At 40.6% G+C, this 19021-nt stretch overlaps 1 protein-coding gene across 1 annotated transcript in view; it reads left to right on the forward strand.

Annotated features, from left to right (window-relative positions):
* atad2b (ATPase family AAA domain containing 2B) overlaps positions 1 to 19021 on the forward strand; it is a gene marked incomplete at its 5' end in the record, with an annotated part of 132203 nt that overhangs the window by 80109 nt on the left and 33073 nt on the right. Inside the window, 2 exons of the mRNA XM_080024571.1 lie at positions 7944 to 8729; positions 11859 to 11992. Coding sequence (XP_079880697.1) covers positions 7944 to 8729; positions 11859 to 11992 — 920 coding nt within the window. The remainder of the gene's footprint in view (positions 1 to 7943; positions 8730 to 11858; positions 11993 to 19021) is intronic.

Genomic DNA, 19021 nt, shown 5'->3' on the forward strand with positions numbered 1-19021 from the left:
GTTTGTAGGTGACAAATACTTATTTTACCGAGGAATTTACCAATTAATTCATTAAAAATCCTACAATGTGATTTCCTGGATTCCTTCCCCCCATTCTGTCTCTCATAGTTGAGGTATACCTATGATGAAAATTACAGGCCTCTCACCTTTTTAAGTGGGAGAACTTGCACAATTGGTGGCTGACTAAATACTTTTTTGCCCCACTGTATATTCTACGATGTGTTTTCAATATTTATAATAACGTATACAATGCTATTGTGAAGTCTGAAAATAACTAATTAATAAATAACTTTTCTTACTTTGGTGTAGTTTAAATTTACAATGATGGACATAATGTGTGTCGTCCAAGACTGTTTGAGATTGCTGTTTTTCATCCCTACCCCCGTAAAATGAGTTTATTAACCGGTAGGAAGATTCCTCACCGTGGCACATTTTTTTGCCAGTCGACACGACATCTTGGAGGCATCTACCGATTCGTTGTTGTTTTTTCGTTTGTTCATTTTTTTTATGATTCTGATGTAGACCTATCAACTTAAACACTAGCTATATGGTATATCTGTTATATGGTGTAATCCACCACAAAATGTATCTTAATCTAAAGTTAGTTTCCCAGATAGGCCTATTTATTTTTCCATCAGATATGGATTGGCTTTTTCCACACTTAATCACCATGCAGTGTCTGCGTTGTCCTTTCAGCTCCACAATTCCAAGGAGTGGAAAAGATGTTTGAAATTCTTTCTGTTGCTATTGCTATTCAAATAATTAAATGAGTACTTTTAACATGAGGTCTGAAAATGAAACCTTTTTGCCAATTTAATAATGAATTTCTTCACATGCATTTGCGAATGTACAGGCTAAAATAGATCAATTAATTAATCATGATGAATTCGATATTCAGCTATAAAAACGCTTGAGGAGTGCATTGTTTTACTGTACCTACAGGTGATAGCAGTGTGACATAGCGAGATGAAGACAAAGCGGCATCTGAAATGAAACCTAATTTCCCCTGGGCAGCTCATATGTGCGATGTGCGTGCGTCAGGACAGGAGGCAGTTGATATCGCGGGCACAAAAAAACCTGAATTCCGCCTCGGAATTCTTACAAAGAATTCTGAGAAAGCGAAACTCATGAATCCCGCTCTGCCAGGTGCATGTGCACACTCTGCTGCAACCCTTTCTGCTGCAGCCCTAACCCTATTTTACATGTCATTAAATGTTTCAGGTGAACTTGTACTGATTATGCCATAGATAGTATATGCTTCTATGCAGAATTGGATTTCTTGCTTTTCTTTTTGTGTTTTTTTAAGTAAGCAGTTCCAAGTAAGTTTCCCCGAGAATTCTTTTTTCAGGCCTGGTGGTACACACCGAAAAGCCCTCAATAGACAAGGCACGCAGGATGGCATATTTCCCCGGTCGGCCTCGGTCAGATGGCGCTTGTTTGCTCGGTATATTCAAGACTTAAAACAAAGTAATGACAAGGAGAGGATGTCCAAGCACAATATACTGTACATATATTGCATAAAAATAAGCTACATAACCAATGGCTCCTGCAAAATGTTAGCACATCATGAGCAAGGTGTGCATGATTCTTTGCTGCAATTTATCTTCCTTGGCTTGGAGAATATTTTTAACCGTTGCATCAGGGTACAGTATATACATTTTGCCACAGGAGGCTCATTTATTAAAATCATCATGCAAGCCCTGAAGTGCTCTCCTGGCACCCTGTTCCTGACGTCTGTTTTCACCTACTAAAAGTGAAGATTTGTCTGTATTTTGTAAATTCTTAAATTTAAGATGGAGACTGGCGATCGGAACTGGGAAATTGGCTATCAGACCTGGAGCCAATAAAAACCTGTGACTATTGCAGGGTCATTTGTCCCGGGACTGAATGTCGGGTGTAGCCTTTCCCACTAAAGAGAAAAGCCGGATGTTAGCGGTTGTTACCGGGTTTTGGTGCAGTGGTAAAAGGGTATGAGAAAGTGAAATTCCTGCAGCGCACAAAGCGGCAGCGTTACAGGTCCGCCACAGACACTTGTACACTCGCTCCCCCTCCTATTTGGAAGACAGTACTGTTAGTGTTATTTTATTTTGAATAGGTTATTTTGTAAAACAGCAAAGTAGGCCATTACAAAAAAAACAATTTTCAATTTTACTGTTGACACCGAGAACTCGGAGACAGGAGTCGATTGTTCAGTCGTAACATTTGAACATCCCTAGTTTGTACATATGTTTAAATAGGAGAAATACTCTGTAAATTCCAAAGAAAAAAGACAATTTTTTTTCTGGTGGACACTGCGGTTATTTTTTTCCGTTTAAAAACTTTTTTTTTTTTTTGCCTGGCAGGGTTCTCATTGGCCTGGCGCCCCATGCAATTATAGGGAAAACACTGAGCAAGGTTGGTTAAACCCATAACCTGTGTAAAATAACATTTGCAGTGATTTGCACCTTTTTCGTGTTCTGTGCGGTAATTAAGTCACAGTTTTGCATTTATCAAAAACAATAAAAAAGAATCAATGCTTACTTGGGGAAAAAACTGAAGTCTTCCAAAATCTGTGATTTTAGAATCACAAGAGAGTACACAAGAGTGAATATCCAGTACTCATACACGGTTTGAAAAAAAAAAAAAACAAGAGAATACTGGTACATCCCCATTTTGAAAAGGACGGTTTATTCTTTGAAAATCTCATGTTAATAAATAGTTGGTTATTGCACTGTAGTCTAAAATCTGTGTATTTATTTGATGCGTACCCTGGCTATGGAGACTTTCAGACTAATTAAAGTAAGTAGTTCCATGCCATTTTTCCTTTGTTCATTGCTGTCTGAGGCTAGCTCGCCCACTTTGTGCTCCTCCTCCCAATTACATTTACACACAAAAACAATTCCCTCTGTGGCTATTTCTGGCAGTTTACAATCCAATGACATAGACTCAACGCCACACAGTGTTAAATAAATATAGTTCTAGGCATACTGATACACTTCTGAACCCCAGGGTATTATGGATTTATGCCGTTGAATTGTCCATCAGTGTCACCGGACTGATTTGTTTATTTAATACTCGCTGTATGGCACTTTGGATACGTATCCTCCTGAGGCTGTTGCTTTCAGAAGCCCTATGTTTGTTTTGAACATGTCCATTCCCTCTGGCATGTATCTGTAGGATGGCAGCTTGAAACATTTCTCCTGCTGCATGAAATATACATGCGTGAGGCGCTTTTAATTACTACAAAGTGCTCTGCTTCTTACCCTTTCTCCCGCTCTTTCTCCCACTCCTTCCCACCCCCATCAAAATATCTCCGATCTGCGGTTGTCTTTTCATGCTTCAACAATTTCTATGCATTATTTAAAAGTGGGGGATGACGAGTCATTTGCTGCCACTCTCTCACCTTTCGCTCCCACAGGAGGCTTCATAGCTACCTTGGAGAGAGCTGACCTCAGGAAGGCTTTGTTGAACTGTGTGTGTGTGTGTGTGTGTGTGTGTGTGTGTGTGTGTGTGTGTGTGTGTGTGTGTGTGTGTGTGTGTGTGTGTGTGTGTGTGTGTGTGTGTGTTGATTGTGGAGTATATGTGACCGGTATGGGTTAAAAAGGAGAAGAGGGGCCAGTAGCTTTTCATTATTTCTTTTTGTAATGCTTGACTCTCGGGCTCTTTACACTCCCTGTCTGGGTTTGATGAAAGGAATAATTTTTGGAACTCATTTTCTCGAGTCGCAGGCACAGTTTTTTTTTTTTTTATTTTACTGTAATTGAAAAGTGTGCCAAGCTATGACTAATCATTTGACAAAGCAAGGTGACATTTCAGAATTAAATCAGAATTCTGAAGGGCAAATACATCAACACGCGTATCGAAATTGAGTTTTCTTTCCTGGGTGAGAGGAAGGCTGCACACACAAACACGCTGACCCACTGGTGTGATGCCAACTTGAAATATCCAAGATTACTCGATGGCTGTGCTTAGCAGATTGTCCCCTTTTGTTCTCTGCTCCCTCTGCCGCCATTTCTGGTCCCCTACCTACCGCATACTTAACTGTCACGCGGCAGTCACACGTAAAAGAGGAAGGCGCTGTCTGCCCCGTGCAACATACCATGCTGTCATCCTCTTCTCAGGTGGCGCCAACAGCCCACATTGCACCCCACCTAAAAACTCATCACTCTGCTAGCGGTGCGTGTGGCCAGCATGGAATAAGCAGCTGGACCTTGTGGCATGCCCTGACTTTGGGGTGCTTCTCGTAGCCTCTCTGCAGCACATCCCGTCTTGAAGCGGGATGTCATTGTCAGAGTCAGGCTGGTTGTTATTGAAGGCCAGCTCTGGTGTTGGAAGATAAATGCTGCTAGCCCTTTGTGTGTCAGATGAGCGACGCCCCAAAGCTTGTCCTTTTTCCCTGTCTGTGCCAGCTGTCCTGGGAGGATATTACAGCTAGCCAGACTGACATCCAGCACGGTTCAGGGGAAACAACCTAATTTACTGTTTCCCTCTGTCAGATTTTAGTGCCTACCTCTTTTGTTGATTTTTAGATCTTTCTGGTACATAATACTATTTCTATGGTATTTGGTGTGTTGTGATTCATTTCTGCTTTCTCTGATAATGGATCATTGCTGTGTTTTAATTGTAGCTAATCGATCCTAAGATAACCTTTATTAGTCCCACACCGGGGAAATTTATAAAGAAATCATTTTGTAAGAAAATGATTGCTACGGTAGACACTGCATGACACAATGTTGTCTTGTTCTCTGGTTTCAGCAATTGTGAGCATTGTAAAAAATATTTAAAAAACTAATGTTAACCGATAGCCTGCAGGAAGTGAAAACTTTGCAGATTGATAACAGCTGCAGTATGGAGGAAATTGGTTGTATAGACTTTAGATATTTTCTTGAAATTGAAAATTGGTTGATTTAGACATTTGAAGTTTCATTAAACTACACTCTTTTTTGTTTTCACCTGGAATTCAAATTGAAGTGCATCTAGCTTACTCATAAACAATTTGCACGTCTGCTGTATGTTAGATGCGTGTTTGCTGTGGCTTTAATTGCTTGGCATCAGCTGCTGCCAAGTGTTCTCTGTAACCTGTAGTCTGATCTGTTTTGACGTGAAGGGAGCGTCACGCTCCCTGTTGAGAGAGCCACTAAAGGGGACAGTCTATCAGAATTTGCTGGTTGACTAAATATCCTCTTGTTGCTGTCTTACCTTCCTGCCAGCCAAGGTGCGATTACCATTTGGCTTTCAACTTGTCTATTACTACTAACCCAGGTGTGGTCAGCTATTGTATAGACTTGCTTCCTGCTATCTCCATTGTGAAGTTGGTTGTATAACACAATAACTCATTTTCTAACTCCCCCACAAGACAACAGCATCCCGTCTTTATAGTTGTAAGAGGGATAAGAAGAACAAGAAGGAAAAAAAAACCTCACAAGTAGTATTTTGACTTGTCAGGGTTTGCCTGTTCATGCATCAGTAGCTAATGTGGTGTAGATGAAAATAAATCGATTGAGTGCTTTATAGCATTGCGACAAAGGCTTTGACAAAATGGACTTGGGTATATATGATATTCGCTAAATAACATAACAGTTCTAATAATCAAGTCGTGTGAGATTTCAGCTGGCATGCAATATTGATTCTGTATAAGGTTCCACAAATGCAGAGTTGGATCACTTTAGTGGCCCATGACTGTATAATGGACGGTTTAATCGCATGACCCCACCTGAAACTGAACCAATCTAAAGAGGGCACACTTGGCTATGGCCTGGTCTGAGTAGTGCTGAGTATGTGCTCATCCGAATGTGAGGAGATGTACATGAACAACTACAGCTTTTTGGGATTTTGGTGAGTAGGGCAGACATGTAGGATGGCTTTTTATTAAAGTGGTAAACAGAATTGTTCCATGGTGTCAAATGCTGACTGACGTGACCCAGCGGTTGATTTTGAGCTTTGAAGGCCTGTGGCTGGCAAGACCAAAGGGCTCATTTTGGGGTTGGAGTGAGCTAACTGACAGGTCATTGTGAGTTTACCTATTGTCAGGTTCTAATGCTTGTAATCCCAGGAAGCTGACATGCAGTGCTCTATGAATGTCTCTGTGCATCGCTCTCTTTCTCTCTCTCTCTCTCTCTCTCTCTCTCTCTCTCTCTCTCTCTCTCTCTCCTGACCTGTGATTTTCCTGTAGTTTGTCTCTATTTTTGTTGAGTTTTGGTTCCCTCGTAATCAAGTTTCTGTGACATGACTCACTGAAAATAAAAGAACCTTAAAAGTCTCTCTTGCTCTCTCTCTGTCTCTCTCACACTGTTGCTCTGGTTCACACCTCATCTCTGTGGCTTGGGAAAAGCAGTGATTGGAATTGACTGCTTAAGTTTCACTGTGTTAAGCCTTCTCGCCAGCTTGCAGTGACAGTTTTACTGCACTTTCTCAGATGGCAGGCTCTGCTCCCCTTTCCCTCCGACACCACCACCCTCAGCAGCCCCCCAACCATCCACCACCATCTGTTGTCAGTGTTGACCGTGTGCAGCACTAGTTTGTCGTCCATCTCGGCTCTATCTGCTTCACACTCTTCAACCCCCCCCCCCCCCGCCTCTGAGCCCAATCCGTTCCTACCTCTTTCATTCTCCTGAACTCACCCTCTGCCTCTACTATTTAATTATGGCCAAAGGGCTGCATTGAAAGGCAGTCCGCAGCCAACCTGCCCCCCCTCACATCCATACATATAATTTTAGAGACAGAGAGAGAATGGGGAAGAAATCAATTTTGGTTGTGATTTGTTCCATCAGAGGATGCTAGTTTCAAATGAAAGGTATCAGGAGGTTCTTTGTCTCTCTCTCTCTCTGCGCGCGCGCGCTCCTTCAGTCAGAGACTAAGTAACGACCCACTGACCCAGAAACACATACATGCACCCGCTCACAAAATGAAACTGTCAGAAAAAACACACGAACATTGTATTTGACCCTTGTAATAAGAGGGTTATACTTTCGTTTTTTGTTGAACAAATATGGTACAATGTAGTTGCAATACATAACAGCTAAATATCCAATTGTTGTTTTTTCTTTGTCAAGGATGGTGAATTAATTTACCAGTAATGTGGAGCAGAATTGTTTTTTATAGTGCAATATTTTCTTTAATCTAAACAAATAGCTTAACATTTAAGGCTGTAGAGTCAATATTGGTATCAAGGCCGATCTTATATTCTGATAAATATATATACTGGACATTTTAAACAATATCAAAACCTGAATGTCACATGATTGATACCAGTGTGAACAACAGGACTTTTAATTTCTTATTTTTTTGGATAGAGAAAGTCATCTGTATTCTCTACTCCTCTCCACTAATTTTCCTGTGCTTTTCTCTGCCCGTTCGCTCAGTCTAAACTTTCTTTGTGCTTTTCTCCGCCCGTTCGCTCAGTCTAAACTTACTTTGCGGCCCATATCACAGTGATCAGTTTTTTCATATTTGTTCAACTGAGTCAAGCAAACCATTTTAGTTGAAATGTTGAACGATGCCTATAAGAAAAGGACAACATCTAATCTTCATCTGCTTATGCAAGCTAGTCCTAGTGGCTAACTTTAACAAAAACTAAAATAGTTTAATACACACAATGCTTCCATAAATATGTTCTGACAGCATTTTGGAGTAGTCTAAGTTGGTTTTGTGTCTCAGAGCTTCCAAACTTTGCAAGTGTGGTATGATATTAATAGAAGCCTTTACATCCAATATTTAGAATCTAGTGTTAGGGTTATTTGTCAGAAACTTAATGACTGTGTTTTGCATATGTTTAGTGTTTTGTGGTATCAGTTTTATACAATTATACTTATACCATTTACCATTACACTCATAACATTTATGCTACCAGTGGTATCAAAACCAGCACGGGGTTTGAAGGTGTCAAATTTTGGTATCATGACAACATGGCTGACTTTTGTTCTCTTTGCTCCTAATACGTTTTCTCTCTTCCCATCTCGTTCCAGATCATTTAAAGCGCAAGATGCGACGGAGGCCATCTTGGGGGCGTGGCATCATCCGTAAGAAAAAGAGCTACAAGAAGGGAACTGAGGAGGTGGAGGAAGAGGAGCCCGAGGCAGAAACAGCCGGCCCTAGTGACTCGTGCCTGACGCAGGATGAAGAGTCATCTTGCGACACCATGGGTCCCCAGCTCAATGGCCATCACGCACCTTCCAACTTCCCATCCACAGAAGAAGAGAGCTCCAGTGAACCCCCCTCTGCAGATCTGGCACAGACCAAGACAGACCCAGTAGAACCCACGGCTAATGCAGTGGAGCCAACTGCTGGGGGGGTGGAGCCCACAGCTAAGGAGGAGGAGTCAACCGCTAAGGAGGAGGAGCCAAGCATCTGTGACACAGATTTGCAGGCCAAGGAGGAGAATGCTGAGTTACAATCCATTGTCGGTCATTTACAGTCAGACACCGAAGGGAGCAGCCAAGTCCAGGTAGACTCCCAGCCCATCATGGACACCACTCTGTCTTCAGACACAGAGGCCAAGGCCGAGGACACAGAAGAAGTGTTAGCCTCAGGGGTGGAGTGTGTAAACGGGGATGCGTCCATGGACAGTGTGGACTCTCATAGTCCTACAAAGAGCTCTGAAACAGGGGAAAGGACTCCACCAAGCATAGCTCAGAGCTCAGCCAAACTACAGCAGGAAAAGCTCACAGAGGAGAGTGCAGCAGCTCAGGAGTGCCCTCACCAGGACAGGAGGTCAGAAGCAGATGTTTTGGAAGAAGAAAAAGATATAGAAGGTATGTTTTCGCTTTATAATTTCATAAGTGATTCACAATAAATACATTTAGTTATTTGATTGTGAAATAAATTGCACAATATACATTATGAGCATTAATCATATGACAGTTATTGAAATTCATCCAGAAAATTTCAAAATCAAATTTCCACCACAAAGAAAAGACCAAATTCAATAAAGTTCCACCACAAATTAATTATCTAATTCAATAATATGCCAAATAAAATGCCACCACAAAAAAATATCAAATTCAATAAAAGACTATCTATCATGAAGCTCAAGCTGTGTAAATGCTGGTCAGTTGTGGCTCTGTGCACGTCCTTTTCAAAATGTCCAATGTACGCAGTTTGGCCAAGAATTTTGCAGGCTACTCAGTCTGATGCTGTTATTACAACTAATGGATGCACAACATAATGTTAAAGGGGGCTGTTAAGCAGTCATATTGATTCAAAATAACAGCACACCTACACTGAAAACTGTCTGCGCCACTACACTGAAGAACATTTTCATTTTCATTATGAACGTTAAAGTTGTGTATAGGTTCAAACTTATCTTCAAGATGTTCATCGATCCAAAGTGAAATTAGTGAACCCGTGGCACACGTCCAGCAGGTACACATCAAGGCCTTGGAAATCTTTTTATACATATTGCGCAAACTGGCTCAACCTAGTGTTTTTTTATGTCAATGTTATTTATTTTATCTATGTTAAAGGGAAAGTGCTCTGGTATTTCGCACCAAATTTCATTCATTTCAGTGCAATTGCCGAGATTAGCAGATTCGCTTCTGGTCGTGATGTAAAGTCAGCGCCTTTGTGAGGAGTTCAACCTTTAATATCTTAATGTAGAAGATTGTGGCATCAATTTCTGATGTGATCAGGGCCTAACCTTGATGCACGTCCATATTGCCACTATGTGGAGCATGAAAAGATGTATTTTCTCCTCTCCATTGACTTCCATTGCATTGCAAAGTGATTGGCAAAAACATATTTCTGACTAAAACATACATGAAATTATGAAAAAAGGAGTCTATAGGGGTATATTTTAAAAAAAATGTTTAGTTTAGTTTAGTTATCGTTAAAGGCACTATTTCTTAATCTCACGTGTAATATCAACTAGGGACACCACTTTACCTTTCCTGACTGCAGAACCCTTTTCCGCTTGTGGCATTTTTGACGATTTTTGCCACCCTGCTATCAACCACCCTGAAACTGGTGCAAACATACCACAACAATTTCAGCAGTCACCACATAAAAAAGCAAGCATTGGGTATGCAGCCAACACCGATCTCACTGATCACATTTGTTCACACTGCAAAAAATGATCACTCAAGAAGCCTGGTATTACTGAGTTCACAACTGCAGCATCAACAGTATCCCAGATAAGCTAGCTTAGTTATTTGCGCTATTGCCACTAAAGAGCTTGATGCTATTCTCTCATGTAAACATTAAAGCTAGTCATATACATCTGCCTCAAATATTAATGGGATAATACAGTGGGGCAAAAAAGCATTTAGTCAGCCACCAATTGTGCAAGTTCTCCCACTTAAAAAGATGAGAGAGGCCTGTTATTTTCATCATAGGTACTTGCACAATTGGTGGCTGACTAAATACTTTTTTGCCCCACTGTATCTTAGTGGCCCCTATATACACTGTAAAATGTATAAATGCATTCCAAAGACAATAGACCAGAGATCCTTGAATTAAAAAAAAAAAATGTTCATGTTCCATTTTGACCTCCACATTTTCATCAGAAGTATATTTTTAAGACCACATAGCAACCACAGAAGGTACCGATCAAAATGAATCGCAGCATATCGACTATAACAAACTCATGGTAACAAATTTATACCGTAAAAGGTTGTACAAAACTTTGATTTTGCTTTAATCTCTGACGTGAATAATGGACATTGGGTGGTCTAAGATATTCCTTTAGGCTTGTGGAGGTATATGTGCATAATGTGCTCGTGTGGCCCCACGTTCCCCACGCTCATCTCACATTCTGAATGAGTTACTAAGTAAATCCGGCTAAATGCAAAAATAACAGTTCTTACAACATAAACAATATCTCTGTTGAATATTGCAGTCTTAAAAAAAATTGTAATTCCTAGCAGATAATAAGAATGATGAATGGCTTTGTTGATTGTCATCTAGTGCTCTTGATTTGCATTTGGTTTGGCTTTTAAAATTGAGGAGATGACATGAAATATGCAACATAAAGCATACAAAATATGAAATACCACCCCTCCTGGCTTAGCATACAGTAGATTTCAATAGAAACCCACCAGGGGCTTAGAAGTTACGTGTACCTTTATAGAATGCAAACCCTCTGAGATTTATGCTAGAATTTTATTTTTCTTCTTCCTCCCATTGTGTAAATGATCTGCATAGCTGGCTGACTTTCTCCCTCTGTCTATGCCATATAGTGTGTGTGTGTGTGTGTTCCTCTTTTTTCCCCTTGCCTTGAACTCTTTGGCTCTTGATTTTGTGTGGTGTCTGCGAATGGGCCATGGGTTTTTGTGTTGGTTTGTTTTGTGTTTTATGTGATTAAGGGTGTGTTTTGGCCAGAGATTACAGAGGCCAGCTGGAAGCCTGTGGTAACGGTGCAGCTGGAGGGGGGAATAGCCATTAGGGGATGGCACAACCAGACAAAGAAAGCAAACAAGTTGAGGCTGTCCAAACAACAGGCAACAAGGCTTCTCCACCCACCCCCTTCCCAACACCCAAGCTGATTACAAATGGAAGGCTTTTTCTTTCTGTCCAAGATTTGAATTTATAGATTTATTTGTTTGTTTATTTATTTATATATTTATTTATGTTCCAACGTTATAATAAAAAAAACAGAACAGGACAGTAATGTAACCTTCAGAATACTCCCAAGACACAGGTTGATATCGGTGGGAACAGCAAGGTCTCTTTCCCATTTCATTGTAGGTAAAGATAAGGTGTAGTCTATTTTTAATAAAAGTTTGTATATTCTGGAAAAGGGATTTTTCAAGTGACCGATATGAGTGAGATGTGAGGATGAATACATTTTCTAATCATACCACATTTGGCCTTTCTTTAATTTCCTCTCTTTTTCTCTCACCTTCCTTCTGTCATTCAAATAATATCACCACTTACTTAATTCACAGGTTTAAACTGGAAGAACTGCAGGAGCAGCCAATCAGAACAAGTGGTTAAAGATGCTGAAAGGACTGAGGAGGAGACGCAACCCATCTCTCTCCCTCTACCCCCACCACTCGTGATTGACCACCAGCGACTTGGGGTACAGTTTGTGTTATTTATTTGTTTATTATTTATTGGTCACTCAGAACATTATGGGACACTCACGTTAAATTTAGGTTATACCTCAAGTAGACAAATATTTTTATTTTACATATTAAAAATTCTGTCCTGAAATCTGGAATGCTTAATGATTTGCTCCTCACATAGAATGTAAAAAGTTTGTCATGATGGCCATCACAAAACAAGACATCTGGAATAGCCATTGGCCAGTACTCATTCTGGTATTGATATTTGTCCAGTAAAAGACTAAAATGATGTATCTCAAATTCTATATCAGAATATCCCAGTACAAAAATATCAAACCTGGCATATTTTCTACAGCAGCATGTTAGGAAAAAATGCACTGCAACGTGAACTGTAATGATCACAGTAACTGGTCTGTACTATGGAAGCGTAATGCATTCACCTGAGAAAAAAAATATTTCCCCGTTTATCAGAATTAATTATCAGAATTCGTTAATTTGGAAAAACAGAATTATTTTTTTCAGAGCAGAACCACCAGACTGAGCAGGATTGTGATCCTGCGTGAAGCTCACTTTCCTACTTGAAGGCTTGATTTCATGGAAGCAAACATGTCCCGCCTGTTTAGTTTAATCCAGTTTTATTTTGGTTTGGGTTTGAAACATTGGGAGATATTTGTCTCTAAAAGTCTGTAGCCTTGCTGCCGTCTTGGGTATGCTGGAAAACTCTGCTGCACCATTGTGTCATTGCATCATGGTCTGCCTCCTGCATGCTCTACCCAGGCTCTGCCCCTCGTCTAAACCAAAAGGAGTATTTCCAGGGAATGTAAACATGTCTTACAGGAACAATCTTCTGTTTTTTGCTCCATGTGTGAAACGGTAAATCTAGACAATTTCTGGACAATCAGGTCCAGACATTATCCGGACATTGTCCGGAGTGCACGTGTGAAAGCAGCTTTAGTAATAAAGATGCTATTAGTTATTAGCTTGGGGACTTTGCGGGCAGCGTACAGCAGCCTGGGGGACACTGCACCATGTTAGGGCTCAGATTGGCGTCTTTCGTGCGGGTGGTGGATGGACACATGGATGGATGGAAGGATGAATGGAAGAATTGATGGATGGATGGATGAATTGAAGGATTGATGGATGGAAGAATGATACAGCATTGGTGCCGGTGTGGTCACAGTGTGATAACAATCCTGATCTGTGACCTTTTGACCTTTTGACGGGGTGACCTTTTTTTTACTCGAATGCATTGCGCATCCGAACTATACTGTTCAATTGAAAATAATTTTTATATTATTTGTGTGTTTAAATTTAACTATAATATAACAGTGACGCTTAGCAAATTTTAATCAATGGTTGCTTTCTGTTTGGGAGAAAATGATGCACACTCCCAGCTTTATAAATCTTTGCTCAATCCCTGCCCCTGAACTACACAGCTCATGTTCCCATACTGGTTTCATTTTAGTTTGCGCACCAATGGACGGACATTCTGCCACCAAATGACTGCCGTTGCAAGTAGAGATGCAACGATCCACTGTTTTTCAGTTCCGATCCAATTCCAATACATACAGTATCTGCTGATACTGATTCCGATACCAGAGCTCTTTTTTCTTCTTATTGTTGTTATTATCTGTAAGGTTACACGAGGCTGTAGTAAACCACACAGCGCTTCTTATTAAAAGAGCAAAAAATATACAAAGTTTCAGTTAAATGTATTCCAAAGCATTTTATTTGAACTGTATGTTAAGTAGGCTTCACATACTTCACATACAAACAGGTGTAGGTTTTCAAAGTGAATAGTTCTTGATCTTGATCTTGATCTTTTTGCAAATATTATTTCCAAAAAAATGAAAAAGATCCAGATCTGGAGCTTTGGATCGTACGTCAATGTATTGTACGCCATATTGGAATGGTCGTGGAGTAGGAAAAACTCAAACTGCCAGTTCCTTTTCGCGCGTTGTGCTTTACAGGTAAATTATTTTCCGAGTTGAATCCTCAAAGAGGCAGACCATTAAATTAACTAAATAAAATGGCGGGTTCATGGTTCAGTCCAAGCTATGGAAAGGAATATGGATCGGCATGTGGATCGGGGACGTCAGATCGATATCTGATGAGTGAAGCAGTATTGGCACCCGATATTGATATGGGTCTGTTCCATCTCTACTTGCAAGACTGCTGCAAAGGCTAAAAAGCCTCCTTTAGAAGGAGCAGTCATGTTTGGCAATGTTGGCTTCCTTTAGCAATTGCTATTTATCAGTTAACGGCCATTGTTACTGATTACATCTTTAAGTACAAAAATTGTTCTAGAGGTAAAATCTCTGTTAGTGATAAATTTGTGGTTTTGATTCATCCCTTATATTGACCAGCCACACACAAAATACTTTCAGCACTTAAGAAATCAGCTGAAAACGTATACTGTATTTCTTCAAATAGTGACCGGACTTCTATTTACCTCAACTGCTGAGGGTACCAGACCTTTATTGGAAGCAAGCTTATATTGGAGGCATTCTTTTAATTCCCTCTGTTAATTAATAAGTATATTTGATCATATTTTAGTGTTTTATTTATTTGCTTTATTATTTTTACTGTTATTTATTTTTACCTGTGCTGTCAGCATGCTTGGCGTACAACACAGAGTATTTGTATCCCATCGCATCTAGGACAGGAGTTAATCAGCAAGTCGAGTTCAACTTCTCAACCTGCAATGCAACTCTTTATTCATTATTTAATCGCCGAGAACTGCTTTCGATCACTCTGTCCTGTGGACGACCTGTGGGGTGACAAAAGCACAGCTTTTTTGTTATACAAGTCAGCCACCAATCTGCCTCTTTGGGGAATGATTTTACCACGTGTTGGTCTATAAACAACGAATTATCATTACTTCTCCAAGACGGGGAAAACCACCATGGGTGCGACAAATTAACATAGAAACAAACTAACAGCATGTACCTGGAAAAACAAACATGGAAAAATCAAACATAGGAACATGTATCGACAACGTAATTAAGTCCAAGAAAATTGGACCAGCAATTTGACACGTGGCCTCTTCTTATGATAGCTGTGGTAGTAAAGGGAGTAGAAAAGTAGAAGAATGTAATCAGGAGGATGTTCAGGGGTGTATTTGAAGCAGGTGCTGGTGGTGTGTGTGTGTGTGTGTGTGTGTGTGTGTGTGTGTGTGTGTGTGTGTGTGTGTGTGTGTGTGTGTGTGTGTGTGTGTGTGTGTGTACTTGTTTTTGCTACTTGGTGGGGACTTGAACCTGATTGCACACCAAACCCGTGGGGACCTCATGTGCGGTGAGGACCTGAGTCCAGGTCCCCAGAGGCACAACCATTGCCAATGATAGAAAACACCATTTTAACATGCTTGGCAATGTTTCCCTAAAAATCACTATAGGTCCCTGTTGGGTCAGTTTCACCAGATTTAAAGTGTGTGTGTGTATCTCTGTGTGTGCGGATTGCACCCCTAGTGGTCATTGCTAGAAAAACTGTGTGTGAACTGTGCGTGCACCTGACATATCAGGTCCCCACCATACCCACCACGCCCCCACCCACGCCCACACCTAAGCCGCCTCCCAGAGATCATAGAAGACCTGAAGAACTTACTGGAAGTTTTAAGAACTGTGTGTGTACCTGACATACCAGGTCCCCACCGCACCAACCCCTCCCCCACCTCCAAGAGATCATAGAAGACCTGAAGAACTTACTGGAAGTTTTAAGAACTGTGTGTGTACCTGACATACCAGGTCCCCACCGCACCAACCCCTCCCCCACCTCCAAGATATCATAGAAGACCTGAAGAACTTACTGGAAGTTTTAAGAACTGTGTGTGTACCTGACATACCAGGTCCCCACCGCACCAACCCCTCCCCCACCTCCAAGAGATCATAGAAGACCTGAAGAACTTACTGGAAGTTTTAAGAACTGTGTGTGTACCTGACATACCAGGTCCCCACCGCACCAACCCCTCCCCCACCTCCAAGAGATCATAGAAGACCTGAAGAACTTACTGGAAGTTTTAAGAACTGTGTGTGCACCTGACATACCAGGTCCCCACCGCACCAACCCCTCCCCCACCTCCAAGAGATCATAGAAGACCTGAAGAACTTACTGGAAGTTTTAAGAACTGTGTGTGTACCTGACATACCAGGTCCCCACCGCACCAACCCCTCCCCCACCTCCAAGAGATCATAGAAGACCTGAAGAACTTACTGGAAGTTTTAAGAACTGTGTGTGTACCTGACATACCAGGTCCCCACCGCACCAACCCCTCCCCCACCTCCAAGATATCATAGAAGACCTGAAGAACTTACTGGAAGTTTTAAGAACTGTGTGTGCACCTGACATTCCAGGTCCCCACCGCACCAACCCCTCCCCCACCTCCAAGATATCATAGAAGACCTGACAAACTTACTGGAAGTTTTAAGAACTGTGTGTGTACCTGACATACCAGGTCCCCACCGCACACAAATTGTAATAACACTATACACCATGTTTCTCACTGAAATTATTATTATTATTATTATTATTATTATTATTGAATATATAATATTGGTGAAATCATCACAGTGCAGATATTTTGGCACATAGAAATGTGAGATTAACACAGTCACACAGTGGGGCCGCCATTTTAGTTTATAAAAAACTTTGGATTGGACCAATGGATTGGACGGGACAGGGTTAATTGGAGAGCAGAACGGACATACAGACATTGCGATTGAGCCAGGACACATGTGCCGTTGAAATCAGATGATGGAGCATCATGGAAAAAATAAGGTAAGAATGGCATCATGCCCCGTATATGTCATGATATATATTTTAAATACTGGCTATTTTAGTTTTACTGTCTTGAGATATATGTCAATTATGAAGATTATGCATGTTCCTTCTACTTAAGGTAGATTTAGGTGACAAAGAAGGCTACTTTTATGTAGGCCTAAATGCCAAATAGCTAGGCTTTTGATTTCTGGTGTAATTAGTCAGAATTAGCTACAATATTCCATGATTTCGTTTAAATTGGACTTGGATGTTTTCACATGAGGAGCTTTATTCCAAAACGCGATAAACGCCACATTAAAAAAAAAGAGTTTTTCATGCCATTTTGCTGTGTACTGAACCTATTCACTGCTCCATCAATGTTAAATGCCAAGTCGCTATATTTCCTTGTTTAGAAGGTACCGCAAGATGCGGTTTTTTTTCGTCCATCCGCGACAAGCGCCGAACGTATTTTTAGCCTAAATGCGATATATCCACCTCGCGTGTGAGGCCAAAGGTTCACTTTGAAGCAGGATACGGATGATGTTTTCATCTCTAAGGGGGTCTCCCTATCTCGTGAAAAAGTTGGCGCACCGCGCACATAGCCTTAAGCCCAACACACACCTCCCGCGCAGCGCAGCGCCAAAAAGAACGCTCCCATTATTTCCGACGTGCTAGCCCACACACGCTGCGCCTTGACGCGCCGCCCCGCTAAGCTTCACGCCACTGTTCTATTCCCTAGCGTCGCCGCGCGTGAAAAAGCGCTTTTTTTAAAGCTATTTTGTACATCCTGGCTTGATACAAGGTCCTGTACATATGGAGATTGTTGATACAGTAGATGAATAATTCCACAATGCAAAATGAATGAGCAATGACAGTAAATAAAGTGACTAAACCGCAAACAAAGTGCCCGACAGGACATAAGTAATGATGAATTAATGTGACGATCATGGGCATCAGGGCCATATGTGTAGTCATGTTGTGGTTATGTTTTGAAAGCAGCAGATCAACAAACATAGTCGGTATAGGCAACCATACCGTTAACCAGTTGTTTTATGACCACATATATGGCCCTGATGCCCATGATGAGCAAGCGATACCTCAGTTATTACATTATTGTCTCAGTAATTACATGTTCAAAGGATTTTTTTAATACAAGGCCAATAATATAATAAGTTACTACATTATTGGCAAAAAGGTATTGGCTTGATTACATTTAAATTATTACATAATTGGCAGTTATGACATTATTGGCCGTTATTAAGTTATTGGTTGCTACAGTCCCTGATATCATATGTTGCATGTTCTCTTGTTAAAAAACAAAAACATTATGTAAACCATCAATGGATTTACAGCATTGTTGTTCGGACTGGGCCAACAAACCATTTTAACAGGATCAATTGAATATTAACAAAATATGTGGGTCTAGTTAAAAAATTGAATTTTCCTTAAAACTATTCAAATGGATTCATAGCGTTTTGGAAAAGAGCTCCTCAATGAATAGCTAATAGTTAACTATAGAGATTTATTTTAAATGTATTGACCATTCACACAACGACACACATGCTTTGAATGAAAATGCTAACTTAAGGTCGCTCGAAAGCACATGGGAAGTTATCTTTACTCACAAGCTTTACGCACGTCTTCTCATTGTCAATGAAACTTTTATCCCATTGCTTCCTTGTAGTTCAAACACGATGACTGTCTGTCATGTTGTCTTTATGTGTAACCTACATACAATGGTTACTTTTTCTTTACATCTTCAATAGATCAAATAAAAGCACGATTAATAGAGGCCTGAGCAAGGTAGCCAAAGAAAGGTTTATATGTCGCATTGAAGTACTCAGGCGACATCATGATGAATGCAGCAGGAGACATTCACGACTGAAGGTGATGCATTTTAGCCAGTTCCATGTCACGCTTTCATTTCAGTAGCTTGTTAAGAAAACATTTACAAAATCTGGTGGATTAAATTAAACATAAATATCCATATCAAATCTAATGTTTCATGCATTACACATTTGTTTAAGCAGAACTATGTATTTCATGTACTTAACACTTGTGTAGCATGCAGAGTAAAGTGAATATAAAGGATTTGTATAACTACATTTACGTTTCAAACTTATTTCAGGCAAAGGAAAGTCCAGAGCAATCAAGGTTTGACACCATGACACCTCCGCAGGACCAAGACGCTGAAGCCCCACCTCCAAATGATGAAGCCGCCTTTGCTAATGTGAGTTCAGATCTGAATTCTTATGTTTATTTGTGAATGATTTTCTTACCTTTTTCAA

This window comes from Zeus faber, assembly GCF_960531495.2.
Source record: "Zeus faber genome assembly, chromosome: 2".
In the NCBI taxonomy this organism is placed as follows: domain Eukaryota; kingdom Metazoa; phylum Chordata; class Actinopteri; order Zeiformes; family Zeidae; genus Zeus; species Zeus faber.